Source organism: Sycon ciliatum, chromosome 1, assembly GCF_964019385.1.
Source record: "Sycon ciliatum chromosome 1, ocSycCili1.1, whole genome shotgun sequence".
NCBI lineage: Eukaryota > Metazoa > Porifera > Calcarea > Leucosolenida > Sycettidae > Sycon > Sycon ciliatum.
Genome location: NC_088643.1, coordinates 59,604,725 through 59,631,533, shown reverse-complemented (window position 1 = coordinate 59,631,533; position 26,809 = coordinate 59,604,725). Strand labels below are relative to the sequence as shown.

The 26,809-nt window shown below is 48.8% G+C and overlaps 1 protein-coding gene across 2 annotated transcripts; it reads right to left on the bottom strand.

The window, feature by feature from the left end:
• Positions 1–497: 497 nt before the first annotated feature.
• Positions 498–25,914, bottom strand: LOC135804647 (uncharacterized). Of its 2 annotated transcripts, XM_065318565.1 has the most exons (24): positions 25,398–25,914; positions 24,640–24,793; positions 23,143–23,295; positions 22,525–22,650; positions 21,360–21,460; positions 20,218–20,867; positions 19,608–19,781; positions 17,873–19,164; positions 16,596–16,663; positions 14,952–15,971; positions 14,161–14,523; positions 12,533–13,636; positions 12,197–12,300; positions 11,701–11,759; positions 11,448–11,524; positions 10,090–11,196; positions 8,517–9,760; positions 7,325–8,094; positions 6,671–6,954; positions 4,463–5,988; positions 4,017–4,143; positions 3,646–3,683; positions 1,987–2,188; positions 498–1,394 (listed from the first exon to the last, which is right to left on the bottom strand). In XM_065318565.1, the coding sequence occupies exons 1-24, from the start codon at positions 25,491–25,493 to the stop codon at positions 1,200–1,202; spliced, it is 11,034 nt and encodes a 3,677-aa protein (XP_065174637.1). In that variant the 5' UTR covers positions 25,494–25,914; the 3' UTR covers positions 498–1,199. The 2 variants fall into 2 exon arrangements, with proteins under 2 accessions (XP_065174637.1, XP_065174638.1); XM_065318566.1 differs by lacking the exons at positions 498–1,394; positions 3,646–3,683 and having other exon boundaries at positions 2,025–2,188.
• Between the last annotated feature and the right edge of the window lie 895 nt (positions 25,915–26,809).

Here is a 26,809-nt window from a genome sequence, read left to right as displayed (position 1 = left end):
GCTGAAACTGACTGTGCTTCAAAATTATATTGGTCCGGAATCCGGATTTCACTCGCCAAACCTGTACTTTAATGTAGTAGCTCTGGCCTTTTTTTGGAAGGCAAGTACAGGTAAAACAGCTTGGCAAGTCGGGACTATTATACCACGATGTCATCACTGAGTCCTGGCAGTACTGGTCAGCATGTGCATGGAGTCAGTCATACTTCAAGTACTCCTACGCAGTTCGTTCACTGGAGTCCAGTGATCTGGATGGGCACATCAAAAGAGCTTCGAGCACACGGCCTGTACGCTCAGGCTACTGTCTACGAATACACAGCCAGTACTCTACAGGTCCAGTGCCTGATGACTGGTATAAGCTACATGTACTGGTACTACTAGTACTAGTACTCCCATGACTCATGCGAGTTTCACCTAGCTTTGTGCACCTCAGCCCAGTCACACAGTTATCATTGATCACTGAGTGCCAACAAAGCACATGATATTACCACAGCACCGCCTTCATGGAATGGATCTATAAACAGATCATACACATGGTGTTGGAACTATTCAGTGATGCGGATGTCCATGAAGTCAAGATCATGGCAGGCTTGCCAACCGGGCAATGGAGAGTTAAATAGGCCAGTCAAAATACATGAAAGTGTCCACTGTGTCTACGTCACGCTGCTACCAGCACCAGAACACAATGGTTCCATGTGGCTGATTGTTGTATTGCTAAATCTGTCATTGCATAATGTAAATATCACAGCCCGGGCCAATGCTGCAGCATCACATGTGGGCGGGCGTCACGAGCATGCGCACAAACATACGCCATGTGCCCGGGCGAGTGACCACACGTACAAGCATACGTTTACACACACACACACACACACACACACACACACACACACACATTCACACATGTACACACACACATACATGTACACACACACGCACACATTTCGGTCACGGCGTCAATATACAATATATGTACTCACCAAGCGACTAGAAAACTGTAGGCACGCTCAGCTAGCACCATCTAACCTTCCCATCTACTCCAACCAAACTGCATTGATACCGACACGCATGCCTGGAGCTCTGCACCATCCAGTCACCGGCCTTAACGGACAATTTCCGTGACATTGCAGTCGTCTCCTTCCCCATAGTGGCACTGTTTAGAAACAAGTAGGGGAATGGCGGAAAGTAGTGACTCTCTCGTCCCGTCATGTGGTGGAGTCGAGGATCTGATCCACGTAGTCCCAGTCGATGTTGCTCATGACGCTAGCAGCGCTGTTTGCCGATCGAGTACTGCCACGTCCAGCACTGACTGATGCACCGACTGATTCACTGCTGTCCAGTGCCAGTGGTGATGGACCAGTCTTGCTCGATTGCACTGTATCACCAGGTCTAGCAACACCCTGCACATGAAGAAAAAGCAGCCAACCACACAATTTCACACGTATACACCTATACTTTGTATGCACATGTGTGTGCATACAAAGTATAGGTGTATGAATACATGTGTGGTGCATACTTGTGTAGGTGTATACACATGTGTGTGTGCATACTTGTGTATGTGTATGAATACATGCATGTGTGCATGTGTGCATACTTGTGTATGAAAAAGGTGTACAAGTCACTTGACTTTTTGATCAAGTCGGAACAAGCATATGCACTGTCTTCACAGGAAACAGGAAAATATAGAAAATTCCGACCGATACACTATTATGGCCATATGAACTGGCAAGTACCCCCCCCCCCCCCCCCCCCCTGCAGACATGCATACGCATACGTGTGCGCAAGCACATGTATATGCATGACACACACGCCTTTAGACATTTGGATTCCCATTGCTCCGTGCAATGATAACATCAGAAGTTGTAGTATCTCCTCCTGCTAACACACACACACACACACACACACACACACACACACACACACACACACACACACACACACACACACACACACATGTACATAGAATGTTACACCTTCGCTTTCCACACTCACCATGCCACGCAGTGGTGTGCTGGTCACGGCACTGTCAAACAATGCTGTGCCATTGGTACCGGTGCCATGCATGTCAGCAAGGTTAGCCGGATCACTAGAAACTGATGACGGCTGTACAGCAACAATATTTCTGGAGAGAAGGTCACCCATCAAGCTGAAGGCGTCCTGTAGTCGCTTCTCTCGGTTTTCATGAGTTTCCACACTGCACAAGAGCACAAACCATGAGCCAGAACCAACTCAACACAAGACTGTATTATTCTTCCATCAACAGTTTGACAAACAATGCCATGCTGCATAGATAGTAAACTGTACTCCCTTGTGCAAGTTGCTAGACCCGAGCAGGCCAGTTGTGGTATGCCAGCCCCCACCCAACTTAGTGTGCAGCATAATTATAGTGTTGTAGTACGATACGTCCCAGAATCTATACCGAAGATCTTCAGCACTCCTCCAGTGACTCTACCAGTTAAGACAAGGTAGTAAGGATTCTCTTGACACATATAGCATTGCATGTAAGTTGTAACGTGTGGACATATTTGTCGCTGCAAGTCAATTCAATCGAAACATCATGCGACAGGTGATGGAATGGGCAATATGTACACACATGCACGTACACACACGTACACACATGTACGCACGCACGCACACACACCCACACACACACCCACACACACGCACACACACACATGCACACCCCCCCCCCCCCCACGCACACACACAGGCTCACACCCACGCACCCACGCACGCGCATGCACTTATGGCAACGCGTTAAAAAGGGGAAGTTAAGGCAAAAATTAAAATTTCACCAGTTGTAGTCTTCGGGGTGCTGAGTCGAATGATCTTGGTCCGAGAAAGCTGAGACGCTCCCTTCCTACTTGAATCCCAATCGAACTCGCGCACTTCCACCGAAACTGGGTGACTGCGCCCTACTAGATGGAGCTTTGTATGCAAAATGTCACTAAAAGCGCCATTTCGTTCTTATAAAAGCACGGATGACCGCGATTGGCCCATATGTTGTAGTCTTTTGGACGCTGAGTCGACTGGTTTTGGTCCGAAAAGGCTGCGATGCAGTGTTCCTCCTTTATTCCCAATCGAACATGGTTGAACAAGCGGTCATGTGCTCCTGGGTGCCCAAATCACCTGGTCACCACGCCAGCAGGCGACAACTTTCACACCAAGGTTCAACTCGAGTGACAGGACTGCACCCAAAAAAGGTCAACCAGGCTAGTAAGTTGTACCTTGCAGGTTCGGTGACCAGGTGACTGGCGTACGCAGGAGCACGTGACCGCTTGTTCAACCATGTTCGATTGGGAATAAAGGAGGAACGCTGCATCGCAGCCTTTTCGGACCAAAACCAGTCGACTCAGCGTCCAAAAGACTACAACATATGGGCCAATCGCGGTCATCCATGCTTTTATAAGAACGAAATGGCGCTTTTAGTGACATTTTGCAAACACATCCCCATCTAGTAGGGCGCAGTCACCCAGTTTCGGTGGAAGTGCGCGAGTTCGATTGGGATTCAAGTAGGAAGGGAGCGTCTCAGCTTCCTCGGACCACGACCATTCGACTCAGCGGCCCGAAGACTACAACTGGTGAAATTTTAATTTTTGCCTTAACTTCCCCTTTTAAAAGAGTCTTTGAGCTAGACAGTGGAGATCTTACAAGTCTTGCTTGCTCACTCTCTGTTTTGCCGTCACAGCCTACACGAGGACATGAGAACACAGACACCAGTATACAACTGCAGGAAAGCCACCAAATTGTGAGAACAGAGCGCCGATGACCCAGTCACCACTGTCCTATTCAATTGTGTGGATCACCTGGCAAGAACTAAAACACTGAAATAGCAAGTCGATAGCCCTGAATTGTGCATTTTACATTGCATGCACATCAACTGACAATTTCTCATTGATGCTATAGCTAGTGTAGCTTGAAATAATAATTTGCCAGCATCATCACACGTGTGATACATACCTAGAAGCTAGTAGCTAGTGCAGGGGGGGGGGGGGGGAATAATTTTAGCAGTCATATCCCACCTGAGATGAAGCAAAGGGCTTGTGTTCCTGACTTCGTAGGTCTTGTCGCTGCTGGACGAACGCTGCTTGTCTTTCAGAGCGCTTGCGCACCATCCAGCGTCTCAACTCCTCTTTCTCCTGCTCTGATCTGAGCCGGGGAAAAAACAGACGCATGTAACCATTGAAAGCCGGAACAGTTCCACAGGCCTGATGTACAGGCATGGTGTACTAGTGTTTTGAACTACCAGAAACAACCAGTAGCCACTTCTGCAGGGCACCTTGAAATCAAAGTGGGTCATATACATGTACTAGCAAGCACCATTCAGCCTGCCAGTTTTAAATATCACGTGTAGTGTTGTCTTCAAAACCAATAGTTGTCAGCAAAACACCAACAGAAAGTTCAAAATGTGAAGTTCATCCACCGTCTGTAGAGGACTCAATTTGCCTTCATGTTGTCTCTTAGTTACCTTTCTGTCTTAGGTTGATCTGATGGTGCAGCGAAGATCTTCTTGACTTCTTTGGTGGACAGTGTTGGCATGGCAACCACCTCTGTTTTCTTCTTGGTAGCAGATGCAAGTTTGGTGGTGGTAGGGACCGTGATGAGTTTAGCCTGCGGTTGCTTACTTCGTGCTGCCGATCTCTTTGCTTTGCCGAGATACAGACGCTTCATGTCCTCCATCCGGGAGCGTGGAGTCTGCTCAGACGCACACGCTGCTTGCCGCGACTTACGGGCAATGGATCGCCGCAGGCTCGGTGCGAGTGGAGAGTGAGAAATCTCGGCACGGGCATCTTGATAGTTGTGTGTGATGCCATTCCTTTCTGTAATATGGCGGTGATGTCCGTTGGGAGTATTGTGTGCACCGCTGAATGGCGGTGTTGGTAAATAGTCCTGCACACCATCCTCAGCATTCATCTGCCCAGATTGTGAATACAGGGCTGGTGAGGCTGATCTGGCAATGCGATCAGTAATGTTGTACGTACCATTTCCCAGGACGTGTACCCCATCGCCTGCAATCTGATACGGCATTGTTTCATCCTCCATGCATTGGAGCTGAGCAGCCGTGGAGTCAAGAGGCAGAGGTGTGTCCCCCGAGTCGTCTGGTGAGAGCTTCGCTAATAGACTGCTGGGCAGTGTTTGCGTAAGGAATGGGTCGGTTGTCTCTGTCTGCAAAGTAGTGCCGGGGTCACCAACACTTGCATAGCCTTGATTGACGGTTGCAATATGATCATCATCGATGACTAGTGTGCTGTCAATACCATTCCCATCTCCGGCACCAGGCTCTAGGTTACCATCTGACAGCCGATGATCTTGTTGCACTGACACAGAATATCTGCCGTGAGTGGCGGCGGACACCGATAGGTTTGTTTCATCACCACTGAACTCCTGAGAGTAGGAAGCAGCCAGAGAGTGTGGTCCCGTGGTAGATAGCTCCAGAGACCTTTGTCCCGAAGATCCTACTCCGTGTTCATCGGCCGTATCCAGCGTAACAGAGCGGGACTGCGGTGATCCGGGCTGGGAAGTGAGAAGTGTAGAGTGTGCATTGGGCTCTATTCCACGATTGTCCTGCATATCCTGAAGAGTATCAACAGCAGGTTCTTGGAAAGCAAACAGGCTGTCTTGTGATGATGCTTCCATGAAATTCTCAGCATCTCTTTCCAGTGATTCACCTCCTTCCAGCAACTCATCTCCTTCCAGCAATTCATTTTTTTCCAATGATTCATCTCCATCCATGTCTAAATCTACTTGCGATGTTGCCTCATCAGACACAGCATCAGCATCTTCCAGAGCGTTACCCAGTGCCTGGCTCTCCGCAGCCAAGCTCAAGTCTTTAGTCCTTGCGTCCCAGCGGCCTTCGTCAATCACCGACTCTGTGTTTGGCGGGTGTGTTCTACGGGGCTGAGAGTCATAATCGGTCCTTGACATCTGATCCAGGATAGTCAACTCTTTCGTGATGGTGTTTGCATCCTGGAGATGTTCCAAAGTCCGTACAACCTGGAGTGCACGAGAAGGAGAATCATGAATTCCTTGTATAGCAGCCTTATGAGATTGCTGCTGTATAAGTATTATACATTATCAGTATATTTCCCCGATTGTTCAAGGTTCTTTAGTTCCCCTGAAACGGCTCACGTTGTCCTATTGGAGCACCGCAGCCTGCAAGTATTAGTTGTACTTTTTCTAAGAACACATTGGGCACGTTCGATTACACACATTAGATTTTCGGTCAATTCTAGGACTAGTTATGGTGGGTGCACCGTTCGATTACACAAATTCCTGTTAATGGAAGATGACATCACCAAATTATTCCGTCAATTCCGTCAATTCTGAAGAGAGGGTGGAAATTCTAAAATTCTCGAACTCGAATTGCACACTCGACGACGTACACGCCATGCTAGGTCCACGTGCGCACGAGGGTGTACCGGATCCCATGTGATCCCCCTTTACTGTTTAACATGTAGTCAGTTTGTTTATTTGCCGCAATCCGTTCATTCGAAAATTATAAAACCTGGATCCAGAATGCGTAATCGAAAGTGCCCAATGGATCCTTTATGAGGTCTGAGCACCACACTCACTGACTAACTCCCACTCAATGTCAGGTCTCGTATACTCTGTATGCTTAGCATCAGGGAGTAGTACAATACAGGTATATTAGTACTCCCTGCTAAGCATCACTAACCTGTCCCGCTTGGTTGTACTCGCTCTCCACGTGCTTAGCAGTTGCTTCAATGGCCTGTAGCTGTTCAGTGAACTGGGATAGCTTGGCCTCTATGGACAGCAGGCGACTGCTACCTGCAAAGCTTCGCTGCAATGTTGACACAGGTTGCAGCAGCGGCAGCTGTACGCCATCGGCAGGAGGTTGTTGAACTTCCCTCGCTTGCGAGTTGCTGGCCTTGAACATATCGCTCTCGGCTGTCAATGTGTCATCAGCTTCACGGGGCAGGGCAGGTGCCATGTCGACTTCTGGAAACAAATGATGCCCATTACAGTCCAAGTTGCCACAAGCAATGTACACACTCGGTGCTATGATGCATATACAGTACATATAGTACAGCTAGCCCTGCTTGAATGCACTATACAGGCGGAATCCTGAGATTTCACATGTCGCATAATTCAAATATACCGTTTAATTAGAATCACTTTCTTTTCAGACCGATGGTACAAACTGAGCACTCTGAACTTCAGATTGCTTAGCAATGGCTACTATACTGTTCATTTAGAGAACCCCCTCCACGCACACACACACACACACACACACACACACACACACACACACACACACACACACACACACACACACACACACACACACGCATACATACTCAGGTCTCACCTTCAGTACTTCTTCGAACTGTTCTCCTTGATGCTGAGCGAGTCTCAAGGTCATGTTGGGGGATGTGCTCGGATGTGATGTCGACAACATGAAGGAAATTATCCGATGGCCCCGGGGCTAGGTCTTTAGGCACAGTCTCGATGGTTGTGTCTTGCTCGTGCTGGAAGCTGCGGTTACCGAACTGCAAGTCCAGGATTTCCACCCGGGTGGCCACTCGTGGCACTGATTCACTTGGCTGGGTCAGTTGCCGGTGTTGTTCCATCCGTCTAGAATCACTACCACTAGGTAGGTTGACAGTGTCGTGTGACAACAACTCTGGTACGTCTGTCTGCACTGATGTACTCACCACCACCACCACTGGCTTCTCCTTGGCAGGCTCTTGGCTGCTGAGCTCCAGCTGCAGGCTCTCTGCTCGGTTCAGTCTCCCATCTGCCGGTCCAGCAATAGTGCTGGCCATGGTAGAGTCTAGTGTAGTCACTGTGCAGAAGTCCTCCTGCGATGTGGACAGAGCCAGTGAACTGGCGTCGAGTGAAGGGCCCCTACCGCCCTGGGCAATGCTCAATGAATTCTGTTTAGACGTGTCCAACGGTGGCTGTGGAACATCCTCCTCTGGTATGCTGTTAGCAGCTTGGTCAGCTACCCCAATTAATGAACTGGACTCCTCGGAATGTACTGGTGGAGGATCGGCAGCTTCTTGTAGGCTCTGTGCACTTGATGAATTTGATCGTCTAGGTCCTGTTGCTGCTGCCGCCGCCGGGTCTGGATAGGACCTGCAGGTATGCCGAGCATAAACAAACAGAACAGTGCATCATGTTTAACGGGTGTCTTCCACAGCCATGGTGTTGCTGTTATGCCCCTCTGTTCAACTACTCACTATGCCCATACATCACCTCAGTGCACTGTTGCCTACAACTACTGTCTCATGCACACAGGGGCATCACAGGGCAGTATGGTCGTATTGGTCGTACCGTGTGTGATGCCCCTGACTACATGTACATCAGCGCACACTAACACCGGCCGTGCAGGGGAAATGGATTAAGCAAATCCAAGAGGAAGAACTGGAAAAACATAATGTATGAAAGGTTTTATGAAAGACAACAAGACACATAGCATCCACGTTTTGCTATCACTTCAGAAAACTGCGAATCAGTAGCATGCATGCATAGGTGGACATGAGCAACACCATCCTTACACAGGCACTTCATCATGGTGATTGGGACTCCCATCTTTCCAGACGCGCCTGAACCCACTCAGTATGACGTCAGCGGACAGCTTTGGATTGGCCTCCTGCTTCAGCTCTTGCCAGACATGATCGGACTGAAATGGGTCTCTGGTGCTCTTGTGGTGTTTTGATTCCTGTCCCCTGCTCTTCCAGGATTCCTTCGGAAAGATGAAATCAGCCGTGTCAACAGCATCAGCAGGTTGCGGGTAATCATTCTTCTCATCATAGTGCTCAGCAAAGGGAGTAGGGCCATGACGTGATTTTCCAGTTCTTCTTGGCTTCAGGATGAAGTCATGTGCCGTCTCCGGTGAAGGATGCATGTCAAAGTGCAATTCAGAGGCAAAAGATGTTGGTTGCTTGGAATGACGGTGTCCTTTTCGTTCGTACATTACTTGCAAGTCCTCACTATCAGTCGGAGCAAATTTCTTTGCTGTGTCAAGATGCATCTCTTTAGCTGTACCTTCCTCCACGATGTTGGACCATGCATGGATCCTCCGGGAATATTTCCCCCTGCGCCCGTCTCTTTTCCGCTGCTGCTGTTGGCCTGCATCCTTGCCTGGGGAAGAGTTCTCAGTTTGATGTGCTGCTGTTGGTGCCAAGTACACCTGACTGGATTCAGTGCACAGATCATTGGGCGCAGGCTGTTGCTTCGCGTCATTCCATCTCAATGTCTTCTCATCACTCTCAGCAGCTTCACCCGGCTGTACCAGAGGCCGATCTGCATCTGAATCCAGAAGATGGGACCAGTTTAAGACCGGATTTGAGTGTTTCCTACTTCTGGAGTGTTCACTGCAGTTAACTGGCAGTGCGCTAAGTTTCAAAGTGGATTTCTTGGGCTTGGTGTGGCTGGTTACACCTCGCGACCCGGGCTGTCTATTGCTTTTGGGCTGCTTTATTTGCGGAAGACTCAATTCAGTTGTGTTGTCATCATACACGACATGTCGTGGAGCTGGTCGTAGGGATGAGAGTGCAGGGGATTCTGCAGATGGCTTTGCACCTGGATGTGCATCTACACGCATACCTGGTTGTACAGTATGTGGTGAAACTGGATACACGGTTGCCGCTGGTGGTGCACTCTCCGGGCAACACTGTATGTGTGCTTGGGGCTGACGGCGATCAGGCTGGGGATAGTTACCGTGCGGCATGGAGACCGGAAGATGGCCGTGATCCTGCACTGAGACGAGGGATGGCTGAAGGCCCAGTAGAAGTCCCATCTGCGGTAAGACGAGTAAACATAATAAATTGTACGTAGATGTCATTATTATAAAATTATTACATGTAGTCCATCATCATGCTATTGAGCTTGCCCAAACAAGTATTCCCAGGAGCTACGTGGCTACGATTTACAACAAAGCTCGTATACAGGAAAATGGCACAAATGTTTGCTACTCCTGTCGTTCTTTCCCAGCACTCAAAGTATTTGTGTGCTTGATCGGGAATTCATTTCACTCCAAAGGACAAACAAACACTGCTACAAGTAGCCACTACAAGCACAGTTCAATCGTCTGATGGTCCTTCAAATACCACTAAGTTACGCACTCACTCTCCATAGCTGATCCATTTGCTGCTGGAGTGTAATCACCGGTGCTTGGGATGGTCCAGCACCATGTGGTACTTGAGGCTGTGCATGCACGGATCCACCCCAAACAACAGTAGCAGCATGTTGCGCCGACAGATCTTGACCCTGAGCTGCTGATGGTTGGTTTGCTGGGGCTGCCGGCTCTGTCGGCAGTACCGCATCGTGCAACGGTTCGGGAACACTTGGCATGCCACGACTGCTCTCCACAGCCTCCATTGGATGGTCTGCGTGAGGCGGTGTAGTGACTGCTGCCACTGAACGCTGGCTTTGTTGCCGGATTGAGTCAATGCTTGACTGCACCAGCGTGGACTCATTCGGACTCACTAGGCCTTCTCCGGCTATATGATTCATTTCGGACCTCGCTACATGCGTCAAGCTACCGATTGTGCTTCCCATACCTTCCTTTTCTGGTGGTTTGTCATCAGTGTGGCCGTCTTGGTGCGAATCAGAACCATCCAGGGGTTTCTTCCTAGTTCCTTTCTTGTGATCAGCCAGTGATCCACTTCCGTTGTGAGTCTGCGATCTCTGGCATGCAGTGCCTAGTTCAGGACTACCTCTACCGTTGACCTCCAGTCCATGGCCGGCCGATTGCTGTGATGCTGATGCTGAAAAGTCTGAGCAGCTGGCTGTGCTGCCATCTTGACCAATGTCATGCTGGTCACTTACCAATGCTGTGTCGCCATGCTGAGATTGCCAGTCACCCTCAATCACGCCTGAGCTCTCTTCTGTAGGCAAGCCGATACTCGAAGTAGCTTCCAGTGATGATGATGGGCTCGAACCAGAAACGTCATGGCGGGATGCTGGTTCTAGCTCTTCAAGTGCAGTGTTCCTTGTCAGAATCCCGGCACTTTCCTTCTCCGACTTCTGCTTGCCCTCTTTGCTTTTGCCCCGTGTGTTGTGCATGGAATACTCTTTACAGGAACCTGATGAATGCGGTGATGATGGTGTCCTTATCCAGTTTTGTTCATCAGGGACATTGCCAGCATCGTTAGTATGAGCAGAGTGATCCATGGCAACGGAGCTGTGAGTTGAAGAGCCGTCCTCGCCAGCAACGTCTTGATCCGATGGGACCTAGTTTGACGAGATATGAACACCGACAGGACACAATGCAAGAAATGATTGGTAAGAGAAATGTTCCGAACAGAACTGTTTTCAGCACTTGCACTGGAGCAATTTAACAGATATACTAGTAAGTGAGGTTGCCAGGGAAACCTGTCATAGAAGTATTGATACAGTGCTGATGGAGCACACGTTGTCCCTCGTCAGCTCTCGTTCTCTGCCATCAAAATATGTACTGATAGCGATTCAGCAATCAATTATACCTGCTGAAGAGTGGCCTTGCTGGAGTCAGATGTTGCTGCTTCAGTACTTGCTGCTTCAGTACTTGCAGGATCATCGCCTGTACACGTACAAAAACAAACACCGGCAGAAATCATTTCTCTTCTGAACATAAACTAGAGACACACACATACTTATTATTAGTTGTCGATCAGAACACTGGTAGAGAAATTTAGGCCACCTGATCAGGTCATCATTCGTTAAATCTCTTTTACAGCTTACCAGTCTCAGCCTTACCATTCAGTTCTTGTGCACCTCGAAAGAACTGGCCAGCTTCCATGCATTGTGTACTCATGCTAACACATGGGACAGAGACAAGGCAACGCATACCGTATAAACACTTAGAGCAACTTAGTTGGTATATGCAAGCAGAGGCGGAAAAGGAATGATTACTCAGGGTAGTAGGCAACTTGACTTGATATAATGCAAAGTTGGGTGGTAGAAGCAGTCCAAGGCTTCCTTGGGTGTTCATACTGGGAATAAAATACTGGGAGGAAATCAGTGATGTATGTGTGAACCCACTAGCGCATGTAGTTATGTTACGGTGACGCCACACATGTAAGCCAGGATTTCTACTAAGCTGCCAACACAAAAACCAGGCTCCAGTACGGATGGTCCGTTGTGAACGACAATCAGGGTTGTTTTTAAAAACAGGCTTCCATTCGAGACGACCTGTCTTTATAACATTATAAGAGAATAAAGAGACTCACACTTATTAAGAGAGTATATGTACCTGAATTGTGAGGCGCTGCCATTCTCACAGGTATCCGTTACAGCAGATGAGTTTAGAGCCCGGCTGCTGCACGCTGCTGAACTGCCGATGGAGATGCTAGATGTCTGATCATGGTTATACATGCAAAGCAAACCAGACACGTTGACAGAGAACCGTGTCGGCGAACACATGCCGACAGAACACAGCTGTGCTGGACAGTGGTACGTGTGCATCTACCTCTGTTATCTATTCATCTGATATTCGCATGCACCAGAGTTGGTGGAGCATCATGAGCTCAGGAAACTAAGGAAGAACAGGTTCCAAGCCGAACACTACAGGGACATGCAGGCTACTCACCGAAATGTCCAATTCACCCAGCGCGGAGGTAAGCATGGACACGGATGTCTGCTCAGAGTCCAGGTGACATAGTGCAGCTTTGAACAAGCCTTCGGCGTCTGCATCTGTGAGTGTATCCAAGTCAGCTGTCAATGCCGGCGAAGCTCCGCTCCACGTTTCCTCGCCGTCGTGTCCCATTGCTTTCCCGCTATGAGCGACAATGGCCATGTCTTCCAGGCGATAACCTGGCTCATCCACAGTATCTGGCATGGCAGGGGAGGGGATGTGATCAACACACCTTGACTGGGCACAAGCAGCGACTACACCAACAGCTACAGTTTGCTCCGATAAGCCGAGGGACAGGTGAGCAACTGAGCCAACCGCCGCAGTGCTTGCCTGTCGGTCTCCATCACCAGTAAAGGAGCCAGCCCAAAACCAGCTCAGCATCGGTGAAAGGGCTTCAAACACGGAGGCAGCATGTTCCTGAGTGCCTTGTGGTAGCTGGCATACACTGCTCAAGGCATCAACGATCTTGAGTAGCTCAGGTGAATTCCTCCTTTCAGCAGCTGCTGATGGTGGTGCCACTGCAGGATATTTCTCCTCCACTACTGGCAACACAAGACTCAAAAACTCGTCATAGCTCTCAGACCTGTCACCTATCTGTGCATCATCGGAAATACCCAGTAAAGGTGGCACAGCGTGCTCCATGGACAATATTTCCAAGAGTGAGCAGTTGCTGGTATCGGGCAGAGAAGCGCAGTCACCAACAAGGTCAGAAGCTGTGTGGGGTGGTGTCTGTTCGTCTACAGAAAACGTGTAGAACATGTCACCCAGAGATGTTGTAGACGCCTGATCTGTCTGAGCTTCATCAGAGCTTACCTGGGTGAACTGCAGTCGCTGTAGAAGCTGCTGAAGTCGTGGCAGCACCTCGGGAGACCAGAGCTGAGGCTTCAGTGGAGACAGGTGAGTTGCCAGGAGCTTAGCCGTGCTCACTGTCAGTGGCAGAGTGTTGATCAAGGTGATCGTGATCTGTAGCAGCTCTTCGCGTGCATCCGGCTTGAGCAGTGGCATTGCCGGCAGTAGGTGTTCGCACCACTTCAAGCACTCCGATGCCGTATCCTCCGCCTGCATTGGATAAAGAGCAAACATAAGCAGGCCATGCCACACAAGCCACGCCACGCCTAGGGTGTTGATATCATCTATTGCTATACACAAACTTGCACTGATATCACTGGTTTTACAACTGTTTGCGATGCCAAGCCGCATATGAGTACTGCATAAATCGCATGAGATCTACAAGCCTTTAAAAGGCATACAAACATGAACATTGGTATTGACTATAAAGGCATACAAGTTGATCCTCATGTACTCTCCCCTTTTGGCCGGGTCTATACCAAAAGGGTGGGTCAGAAAAATGTGTATAATTATGAATGAAGTTCACCTTCCCTAGATGCCATGGCTGAACTAAACAGTATGCTGCTGCTACCAGCGCTGTGCTTTGCCTACTGATCAGGGAGTCGTCTGGTGAGTGTGGCGGCATAAACACGACACTTGGAGTAGCAGCCTGTTTCTTGGCTTGGCCATGGCTCAGCACAAACTGTTGTGTATAATAATAAACACTTGCCGTAAGAAAGATACTCAGAACATACATTTTGATTTTCTGTAACAGTGGACGTGCGCTCCGCACAGAAGGCACGCCATGTTGTGCTCAGCTGATCTCGACAGTTGACCCACCACAGTAAACGGCAATGAATCAGCAGTGCTCGGAGCAGCCATCTTTGATGCTGCGAGAAAGCATGTGGTTCTTCAGTCCTCTCTGCAGCATCACCGTCCTTTAGGTTGCCAGTGTCAGGTTTGACATTGCGGCCACTCTGACGAGCACAGCCTGTTGTTGAGTAGACATGCTCCATCAAGATAGACTTGTGTCCCGTTGCAGCCATTAGCACACAGAAGAGGCTGACACACTGGTGTAGGAGTGCACGAAGGTTGGACTCCGATGCAGCTTCTGATCCCTGGTGCACACATCAAATCAGTGAAAACAGGAACTTAGTCATACACGTCCACGTTCTGCCTGCCGGGAAGTTTGATCAGGAATAGTCATGCTCTCTCTCTCTCTCTCTCTCTCTCTCTCTCTCTCTCTCTCTCTCTCTCTCTCTCTCTCTCTCTCTCTCTCTCTCTCTCCCTCCCTCTCTCTCTCTCTCTCTTTCTCTCTCTCCCTCCCTCCCTCCCTTCCCAGTGCACGTCCAGCAGCATTCGTACCAGTTCCAGGGCATCAAGGGCCCCGCTGCAAGTTGACAGGGGCAAACAAGCAACTTTAGGTCCGACTAGAAACCCCACAAATACTGAGAACATCAAGTATTGTAGACATTAGAACAAGTCTCAAGACAAGGCAAAACAATACTTGAATATGCAAACATTTCACTTGGACAGACCTACACACCTCACTGCTGCTGCCGCTTCCGGTCGGTGGACTTGGAAGATACACCGGTGGCGCAGGCAGGTAGAAGGATTCACTGATGGGAATGATGAACAGGGACAATAGCCCAAAGGCGCATTGGAGTAACAGCGCAAGTGCCTGTTCAATGATATCGTGTCGACTGCTGGCATATAGCGCACCACATACGTCTGCAACAGCTGGCAATGCTTTAGTGCCTGCACTGGAGCTGTCTGCAGAATTTTGCAACACAGCAGCCATTAGATCACTCAGAGTCAATGATGGAGGCTGCTTCTGTTGCTGTCCGAGGTGCTTATGCCTCTGTGCTGTTGAAACCGTGGCAGTTGATCGAACTCGCTGGATGAGTGCCTTATCAGCCGCTGGCTGCATGTGCAAAGTAACTGCCTGGACTGCATGCAGTAAGGATTGAAGAGGTAGCAAGCTCAGGATTGTACTGGATAGCAAACAAGCCGGCGGTAGCATGCCGGGCACCGTATTGCTGGTGTTGCATTCTAAAGCCGTGGCACTCAGCACGACTGCTATCCTCCAATGTGACAGATGCATTGCGAATGCTGCGGCCTCTTCCATGCCGCCAGCTGCACACAGCCAGCGGAGTGCATGTGACGCCTGCCACACCTCGGACAGACCGGCTGACTGGAGAGCTTCCGTCACATCACCATGCGGCAGAAGACGGTAACGCTGACGCACATCACCCCATTCCTCACAGCGGACCCGCACCAGATCATGTAGATCTGCATCCTCATTCTGCGGTGGAATCAGAATAGGCCAGCCAGTGAAGTAACAAGCCATGAAACGACCAAAGTTGAGGACGATGCGCTGTCGCTCTAGATCTACGGGCCAGCCAACAGGAAGACAAATAGACTCCTTGATGACTGACAATTGTATTGGGTAGGTCCAGGAATGCGTGAATGCACCATGCAGCTTACGTAGGTCAAGCTGGTGCAGTAGGTAGAGGAAACTCTTGAACAGGGACCCTTCCGGCACCTTTGTAACATCCCCAGGTTCCTGCAGGTGTGAAGAAGCAGTGACACACAGGAAATAAACAAGTTTTTATGCAATCATAGGTCATGACTTAGGGAATGATATTGGACGGGTCAAGCCGTGCCAGTCGGTGGAAACAAGATAGAAAAAAGGAACCAGAAGGGATTACAATGACCTCCCAAGAGTTCGCCGCTGCTGGCTGGGTTTCTCCGGGTAAAGTTACTGATAATAAAGCTGTGTGGGCCCTGGCTAGCGCCAGACGTTACTAAAGTAACTCTTTTGCCTAGCTACGGGAATAATTATGATTTACTGCCTGCATATGCACAGGGGCGATTATTTACCATGAAGCCAGAGTAGAAAATATTTTCATTACAGCTTGTTTTCAATGCCCCTGACATTTTCATTGCGGTTGTGCCGGTGTAGGAGGTTCCGGACGGTGTGAACTTGCTTACACTATCGTTTAAAGCCCATTTACGTCACATGGCGGGCTCGCAAGGCTTAGCGAAATAACATGTTGTTAAAATGTAAGAATCCCCAGCAAGATTCATACCTTAATGGGCATGAATCGTGTGATGCTCAACATGATGCAAAGATTTAAAAAAATCCTACTTTCTAGATCATTTGGCTAAACCCCTGCTGCCTACTAACCTGGGGTGTTTGTGATCGGTCAGCAGATGGCTTGGGATGAACATTGACTACACCGAGGTTGACATCCGCTGAACGCAAATGTGAGGAATACGCAGACAGGAACACGCATGTCAGATGTCAGTCCTTCACACACAGCCATCTAGCCAACAGACAGTAAACATGGCAAGACAGAGCCATTTTAAAGGGGAAGTTAAGCCTAAAATCAAATTTTCGCCAGCTGTAGTCTTCGGGGTGCTGAGTCGAATGGTCTTGGTCCGAGGAAGCTGAGACGCTCCCTTCCTCCTTTATTCCCAATCGAACTCGCGCAATTCCACCGAAACTGGGTGTCTGCGCCTACTAGCTGGGGATTTGTATGCAAAATTTCACTAAAAGCGCCATTTTGTTCTTATAAAAGCACGGATGACCGCGATTGGCCCATATGTTGTAGTCTTTTGGACGCTGAGTCGAATGGTTTTGGTCCGAAAAGGCTGCGATGCAGCGTTCGGCCCTTATTCCCAATCGAACATGGTTGAACAAACGGTCATGTGCTCCTGCGTACACCAGTCACCTGGTCACCACGCCAGTAGGTGACAACTTTCCCACCAAGGTTCAACTCAAGTGACAGAAACTCGCCCAAACATGCTGTAAGTAAGTTGTAGCCTGCAGGCACGGTGACCAGGTGACTGGTGTACGCAGGAGCATGTGACCGCTTGTTCAGCCATGTTCGATTGGGAATAAGGGCAGAACGCTACATCGCAGCTTTTTCGGACCAAAATCAGTCGACTCAGCGTCCAAAAGACTACAACATATGGGCCAATCGCGGTAGTCCGTGCTTTTAGTGACATTTTGCATACAAATCCCCATCTAGTAGGGTGTAGTCACCCAGTTTCGGTGGAAGTGCGCGAGTTCGATTGGGAATAAAGAAGGAAGGGAGCGTCTCAACTTCCTCGGACCAAGATCATTCGACTCAGCACCCCGAAGACTACAACTGGTGAAAATTTGATTTTAGGCTTAACTTCCCCTACTGATACAGGCTGATGTGCTGCTACCATCAGCATCAGGTGTGAAGGTGTGAACTGCTGTCCCTTTTCACACCAGTAAAAGGTGATAAATATTTCTCGAAAAAAAGCTGTTGTCCTCAAGTCTATGTCTCCCTGTTCAAAAGATATCAGGTTCAGTGTACTGCAAACTCAAAGTGAAGTCCCAGACACCAGACACCAGTGAATGCCATGCAGGTACTAGTATGCAGACATATGGAGTAGGAGATTTACACCGAAGCCAAAACATGGCCGACTTACTAGCTACTAGTCCGGTGTCAAGTCTTCCCAGAATCCGCTTCACTGCCTGGTAGTATTCCTCGGTTGTTGGACCGTCAGCCGCATCACTAGCTTTATCTACACAGGAGGAGCGTGCCCTATCGATTATCTCTTCCAGTGTACTTTGAAGCATATCTTGACATGAAGCAATGGTTGGTTGCGAAGTGGATGCTGGTTCGGGGCTCTCTGAATTATCATGAGCAGATCTGCACAGCAGTCGCGCAGCATCGTGAAGATGCTCAAGCTGCACACTGCATGGTGATACCAGAAGCAGAGAGGACGGAGGGTAGAAGTGGTACATACAGTGACGATCTGGATCGAAATGCTGCTCTCGACTAGCGGATGCCTGTAGACAACAGTAGCCGAGTAGAAGGAGAATTGGTAAGGGGTTAGCGGCGCTAGTTAATCTCCGCTGCCTCAGAACCGAGCATTGGGCTGTGATGAGCTGCAGTAGAATATTGGACAGCGTGGCATTCCAGTGTTGTCTGGTCGCACTGCCCTGGTGAGATAACATGCTATCTGCTCGTGTTAGTGCTGTTAGGCCAGCACATATTATCGATACACGGCACATACTGTTGAGAAGAGTGTCAACACAGCAGGCTGATGTGCTGCTACCATCAGCATCAGCACCGGTGACGCGGCTGATCCACCGCAGGCAGGCGCCGCATAGACCAGTCACTGCCTTCAGCAGCAGTCCCAGACGCCGCACACTGGCCAGCTTTCCGGACAGCAACTGCTCCACGATGGTGATAAAACTGGCCGAGAAAGCAAAACACTGCGGGCAGTTGCCACTTGCTTCCACTCGGGACATGCATGTGGCAAAGTGCTCTAGTGTTGCTACTTCCCAGATCACCAATTGCCCGCCGCTACCCAGACTGCTCAGGGTCTGGGGATCGTTCAGCTCCAGCATATCTTTCAAGCGGTCGGTGTCCAGACCACCGGTGTGGCTGGAACTGATAACTTCCAGACTTGTCAGCGAGCTAGCAGTACTGTCAGATACATCCAGTGGTTCCTCCTTGAAGGTAGGACTGAATAACTTCTCCCACTCCACAGTTTCCTTGCTCTGAACTATGTTAATGAACACATCCAACAGCTGCTGGCGCTGGCGAGCAATGCACCGATGCAGGTGCTTCGGGCGCAAAGCCAGCACATGGTAGGAACGTCCATTGGAGACAAGAAGCTGCTGCCTGCTTCCGTACCACTGTAGCGAGTGTGAGGTCCCAGACACCACCCGTAGTGCATCCTTGTTTGGGTTGTCTGCATCACTTGAATGCCTAGCCAACACAGAAGTTCGACAAATTGACAACAGATGTTCAGTGTTCACGGCAGTGCCTGGGGAGGAAGTCAGGAGGATGGGTGAGTTTGTGTCCCTTAAAAAATACTGTAGGTCACGAGCTCATCTCTAACATACAAGTAATAGTATCATTGAGGGTACATTCTGGATATCTTCATTAATTTTGTACAGCCTGAGCACAAGAGCATGGTAGAGACATCATGCTGCCTGTGACAACGCCATTAGAATACTGAAGCTGAAAATGGACGGAAATTCACAGAGCTACTAGTACGTCTAACTGTGGACCCAAAGCAAACACTGGCTCGGCTCAATGGTATGGCACTTAATGCACAACAAGGCCGGAAGTAAACATACAACTGCTAGCAGGACACTCAAAAAAAGAAAATGTTTTATTCCAGTGCTGCTCATATAGCAGTCACATACCCGGTTTTCACAGCAAACAATGGTTGCCAAGTTAGCGCCGGCACTAGTTTGTCACCAATCTGCATCCAAGCAAGATCACCAGCTCGTGTGAAAATGAGTAGTGTGCCGGACTTCATCAAGGCAGCTAGCAAGGACCCGCTGGCAATCCAGGACAAGGCTGTGATATGCCACCAGCTGTTGTGACAGGACACAGTATAGAGACAGCAAAAGTAGATATGTGTAGCGGGTGAGCATCAGGCAACATCGTTTCACCTCATCCGCCTGAGGTGACAAAGAAGAGTCTACCTTTTTCGAAGCTCTTCACGCAGGGCTGATAAGAATAGTTCAGGGTGGCAATAACTGTTACATGAATGAATCTGTATCTTGCCTATCATGATTGTAGCTCACTCTAATATTGATTGCACCCTTGTTTTCAGGTCTCTGATATATCGCTTCTACGTATTCTCTAGAGTAGTGAGTCATGCTCGACAGTATGTGACATATCTTTTTTGGCCATAAAGTTTAGTGTCAAAGTTATTGATGCATATTTGGGCAAGTACAGTACCGCTATCTTCTCATGTCAACAATTCATACCTAACACTAACAGGATTGAACATAGTGTAATCCATACCTGACAGGGTCAAACATAGTGACATCACTAGTGACATCACTAGTGACATCACTAGTGACATCACTAGAGTTACACACAGTGCGCACTGCCTGGGCATAGGGTATGGTGATCGCCTGGTGAGTGGTGGCACCGATAACTACAACAAGTGATGTGGAATCCAGGGTGCCCTGATTGCACGCCAATGCTAACGCGCTGCTGTTCCAGGGACACAGACTCATCACGAATGCAGACGATGACCTAGCTTGCCGAGATCCGTTAGCGGATGGAACGACTGCTCCCATTACCGTTGACAATGCATCACTACAGGAGGACGGGTGCTTCTTTAGACAGTCGAACAGAACTACTGAGTGTGTGCGACAAGACTTCACATCGGGAACACTGCGTCCGCTCAGCTGGCTACTGGCGAGCATATCGAGCGTGCCGGTTTCGTTGAACGCCTGCTGTATGCCTGCCGGGAGAGTGACTGGCATGGATAAGGACCGTGACAAACCTAGCTGATCAGCATGGCCGCTGTCCTCAAGTGTGTCACCACTCAATGCCACCATTGGTACGACGCTGGTGACAAGGCGATACTTCTCTCTGCCGATGTCAGACTCAACCACCGACTCTAGGTGAACTGCTGAATATTGTAGCTGCAGTTTCCCATGCCTCTAAAGAAAAGGAGCATGAAATAGAAAACACATTACGCCTTTATGTTCTCTGGTTATCTTCATGTAAGACAACAATATTCACCACAAACAAGTGTGATAGACTTCGTTTTTCTCTATTAGAAGCACACATCTTATTTTTCAGCCTTTCTCCAGCACGTGCTTTTATCGGAGGCGTGACTTATCAAAGAGTACGCTTTCATAATTTCAAGCCTACTTTGCCTTATTTCATTCACCTTTTTGAGTGATAACTTGTACATGTCAGGCACACACGTACGTGTACATGCAATGTCTTACTGACAGGGTGCTTGTTTTTAGGGAGGAAGAAGAGAGACGAGTGTGCGGGTATTGGGGACTGTTGCCCACATTTGTCAATAGTGCGTGTTTATGGGAGATGCGACACCTGCATTCTGCTGTATACATAATAGATGACAGTGTAACCATGCGGGGAAACCATATGACAGCGTAATACTTGTACTAACAAGACCACCGTACCTTCTCATGGACCCACTCTAGTGCTGCTGTGCAGAGTTCACAATCTTCCAGTTTGTACTCTTCACCCATGCTGTGCAAAGGAATGGTGTACCATGAGCATCCTGTTATCAGCAAACAATCCATGCGCATACAGCATACATACACAGGGTAGAGGGGACGGTTTCAAATAGGACAGAGGTTGCAAACCGGAACGGACTCAATATTCACTTTCTCTCTTGGTATTTTGATTAGAAAACATATGTCACAGTGAGACTACGATGTGTTATACTCCGAGCCAAAATTGCATGGCTCTGCGATGACCAGAAGCGCCATACCAAGCAGGTGAGTTTTTGACGTGTTGCTTCGCACTGCGACTTGAGTTTTACGACTTTCGAAAAATCATTTTCTTGTCGAAGGTAAACGGCGGCTCGCCTCTCGCCAATAAAGCACCGCATACCAATCAAAACTAATGGAAGCACACACAATGCTTATTTTTACTCTGTACTGGCCGTCGTGGAGCGATAGCAATTACCTAATTTCAGACCCAGAGTGAATTTGATGTGCACTCTAAAACGTGTCCGGTTTGGAGCCAACTCTGATTTGAACTTTTTTGAAGCGAAAAATTGGGCAACTTGGAGGCAATGGGTCAACACAAAGGAGTGGCTCAGTTCGATTGACTCTGGCCCCAGAGCAAACTTCAACATGCCAGTTTCCTTCCTCAAACATATTTCGAGTGAAAAATCAACGCTGATGATCGGTTTGGGTCTATACAAATTTGGCTGTCAAAGCGTCCCGGTATCGAGCCGTTCCCTCTACAGGGGCGTCACACACGGTACGACCATAGTCGTACCGCTTTTCGTTCAGGATGGTCCGCCCAAAGCACCTGTAGAGCGCTAAAATATGCCCTGTTGGGCGAAAAATCCGATTTTTTCCCTGGGGACACCCCGCACCCTACCCACTGCCCTGCGACGCCCCTGCACACAAGCATGGGAAGGCATCAAAACTAGGGTTACCATGGATGCATCTTACCATGTATTCGATTCAAAACCAGAAATAGAAATTTGGTCTATGGCGATACCAGGATGCATGGACACTGTTCTTCCTAGTCCTCACGAAGCAAGAAAGGTCTGGAGAAGTATCCTAAAGCTAGCATATTACAAGAACAGCACAGAGCTTGGTATGTTACCTTCATCGCTCTTATGCCATGTGGTGATTATAGCAACCAGTAGTAGCTGCTGCTGATCATGCTCCTTGCCATGAATGAGCAATGCCAAGTAGCATCCACATGAAGATATGGCCATGCAGAGTGGTGCTGTAGGAGCAGAAGACAGGTACTGATTTGGTTATCATTCACTGCGACCCTGCCACGTGCAGCTTCTGTGCTCTTTTGGTGTATTCTCGACAACCGTGACATGATTAGTCTGCAATGGGAAATGTACCAGAATCTCTAGACCATGCCAGTGCGCGGCTTAGGAAGTGATACTCACAAGATTCTATGCCTTGCCAGTCCAGAAGGTCATCATGGTCAATCAACGGCACATAATCCATCACTATAATATATGGCAGGTGTGCAAAAAGGGGGCCCTCCAGTAATCTAGCATACTGAAGAGAAAAGTCTGGTCAGCACTGTGTCCTGGTATGCTCCTTCACCGTAAAATCCTTTGCCATCGGCTATAGTCAATAATAACACCACTGTATGTCATGGCCTGCCCAACAGCGTCTGGACACTTTGAATCTGTGCTTCACTGCACCTGATCCCTGCATTGTGCATACACGTACTAACTTAGCGCCACATACAACTTACATGGATCAAGTCGATCATGATCTTGGAAGAGCTGTGTGTCGGCAGGTATCTGAAGAACAACTGCAGCACCTGTGCTGCTAGTACTCTTGCTGCTCTCCCTGGACTGCCACAACACAATCTCACCATTGTGGCAAAGACAGCCATGGAATTTTCCTGGGCAGGGCAGAGAAAGACAACCATTGGCAGGATCCAAACCATCAAACCGCCACCGTAGCCACAGTATGACGGTGCATGATGGATAGTGCATGCCATTGCTTTTCATTTTTCAATGACTATGTTTAGAGTTCCGTTTATTTCTGCTGTGGGTGCCAGGCAGTAGACCTTGTTTGCAGGATATCGGTTCTCATGTATGCCTGAACCGGAACAAGGTTATGCCATCACGATGCGGTTTTCAGCCTACCATTCCTTTCAGGTATAACCGTATTGGCAGCCAGTGTCTGCCCCCCCCCCCCCCCCCCCCCTCCAACCAGCTGCGTATAATATGATTGTATACAGCCTACTCAAGCTCAACTGATGAGGGGTGAATTCCCCGAAACACTGTGTATTGAGCAGGGAGTGGTGCTTTCTTGCAGGTTTGCCGAGTCGAAGGTTCGATGGGCTTCTCGTGTGCTCTGGATGGCAGTCGTGAGTCAGTCAAGTGTCAAGTAAAGTCGGCGGAATAGCGCGAGCTCCGGTGTGGGGAGCAAACCCTTTCTTACAAATCATCGCCGAAGTCGCAACCACTACTTCGTACTGTTGTGCCCAGCGCGGGCTTGCGACTAGTTGGTTTGGAGGTGACAGCGTTGCGAATGACCGAGGGTCCTCGACGTCTGTCTCACTGTCCAGGAGCGACACTGACTCACGCAGCATGCTATCTCGTGTTCACGAGGTGTTTGTCGCGCTGGAAACGGAGCGTCTCTGTAAGTTTGTATCCCTGGTGATGTTTGTGCCTGGAGACTCTATAAGTGGTGCTCTTCAGGCACAATCTTCCTCAACCTACTCAAGCTCAACTGATGAGGGGTGAATTCCCCGAAACACTGTGTATTGAGCAGGGAGTGGTGCTTTCTTGCAGGTTTGCCGAGTCGAAGGTTCGATGGGCTTCTCGTGTGCTCTGGATGGCAGTCGTGAGTCAGTCAAGTGTCAAGTAAAGTCGGCGGAATAGCGCGAGCTCCGGTGTGGGGAGCAAACCCTTTCTTATACAGTGCATGTACATGCAATACAGTCATACATGTATGACACAAGACCATCACTGTACACCACCTGCACAATGAAGGCGCAGTATAACCTGTCAAGGCAACCACCTGTCCTAGAAGACCACTGAAACCAGCACCAAGAGATGCTATTCCAGTCAAATGACCCTGGATAAGGAGACCACCTGGTAACAGAGACCACGTTTTGAAGGTCCCATGAGCGGTCGTCTTAGACAGGTTCCATTGTATGCACACTCTCCGCAACAGGTATACATCCTCACTCAGCTGCACGAACACAACTACCATCCGATACTGCGATCACCATTACCATCAGGAGCAGATGTGGTTAGCAGAACTGGTGACCGGCTGTTCACTTGCTTTACAACATCCCCATAGGTGCTGTGCTCGGTCACACGGCCTGTGTCTGTGCCCAGCTTCTTAGAGTCAAGCTTCTTGTCAGTTATGCCAATGATAGATTCAACCTGCAGAAAAACATTGAAAATGTACAACCGCCGCGTTCAAGGAAAGTTCATTTCATTTTAAAGTAAATAGAAGGAAGTGACGATGCCAACTAACTTGCGCGGGGACTTCAGCCTCATGAATAGGTTAGCACCGTGAACCAGTAGACAGCCAGGCAGGGTTTCGCCGCATGGCTAGCATTGCACAGCGCCGACCACTGACTGGCTTTGTCGGATTTCATCGAGCAGCACTACTATGACCTCCGAGCCTATGTGCGTCACCACCCAACCTACTGGTTTGTAGTGACCCCGCCGGCCATATAGGTGTGGCCCTGTTAGGATCGGTAAGCACCGGCCTCAGCTCTTCACAACTGTCAGGCTTTGCCGAGGAGTGCAGGCTGGCCTGACCGGAGAAGGTGCTTGGTCGGCGCACCGGCTTTCGCCTTATTCACAGCCGGGTCTGGGTCTGAATGACTTCTGAACCCAGAATCCCATCTCTCTGTTCAGCATGCAGCGCGTGACTGTCAGCACACTACCACTGCCCCCCCCCCCCCCCCCCCCGTCCCAATCCAACCATATCGGACCATGCTGCATTTATACTCATGTCCAAGTAGTCATTGCATCTCACCTGGCTGGTGACAAGGCTGACTTGGTCCCAAGGCTTTGCGCCACCGAATAGGCCACAGTCCTGTACAGATATGTCTATTACCGGCATTCTGGTCATTCACCAGGTGCCAGTCTAACGAAACATTGAGGTGGAAGGATGACTGGAGATTCGGCTTTCAAGCAAACCTAATGTTAGTGTAGCTGAATGAATAATTACTTGTACTGACTGTCGTAGCGAAGCTGTGTCGCCAATCACCCGCTCGCCGGGACAGCGAACACCATGGCGCTCACACTCTTCGACATCATGAATGAACAAACACCGTCCATTGAAGTAAAGTTCGTGCCGTAAAGCGAGCGAAGGAAGATGAACCAAAGAAGTAAGTACTGCAACATGCATCAACCATGCTAACACTGAAAACCGATCGATCTCGAAGCTGCAAAGTGCACACACTACACGGTCGTTATTGAGGTAAATCGCCACAATGCCAATGGTGAACGCCAAAGACGTTGAAGTACCAGTGCAGTGCACTACGGCCTGTCCGGGCTAGTACTTTGACTCTTCTTTGAGAGCATCTTGTTGCCAAGGCCAAGGAGTTAGCGCCACAGCAAAAATCGATACATTATGTATCGATTTTTTGCCATGTACGTATAATAATTATAACCTATTTAAACCAGTCGATTATATGGGAACTTATACCTCTCCATACCTCACTCCATATACACCCACACTCATATACCAGATCTCCCATGAAGTTTATAAATTTCCATATACACTGTTCAATATACACCACTAAGGAGGTATATACACCACTGAGGAAAACCATCAGAAAAAAAACCCACTGAGGAGCTTTCTTTCTCTAAAAAGGAGTGTATATAGCTTTCTTTCTCTAACGCTATATTCACTCCTTTTTAGGGAAAGAAAGCTATATTCACTCCTTTTTGCTCTTGAGCTTGCGCATGGAGAGGTATAAATATATTATAACAAGGGACCTCGTGTATATCGAGAAATATCGACCAGTTATAAAAACCTCGGCTTCGCCTCGGTTTTTATACTGGTCTATATTTCTCGATATACACTCGGTCCCTTGTTATAATATATACTTATCTAATATTGACTTCGTACTTGGTCAATATAGGAAATAAAAGCCGAGTAAAAGACCGAGGCTCGAGGCGAAGCCGAGGTCTTTTACGAGGTCTTTTATTTCCTATCATGACCAAGTACGAAGTCAATATTAGATTTATCACGACAAACAGTCCGTATTTCAAATTCCAGAACGATAACCTCATGAATCCCGGTTTTATGATTGCACAATCGTTGCACCACCACCTACTCATGCAGTGAAAATGCTGTAGGCACCGTTCAACTGCGCAACCCCTAAGCAGTCAAATATAAGCAGTCAATATAGCCTTAAGTGAAATATGCAGGAATATTTG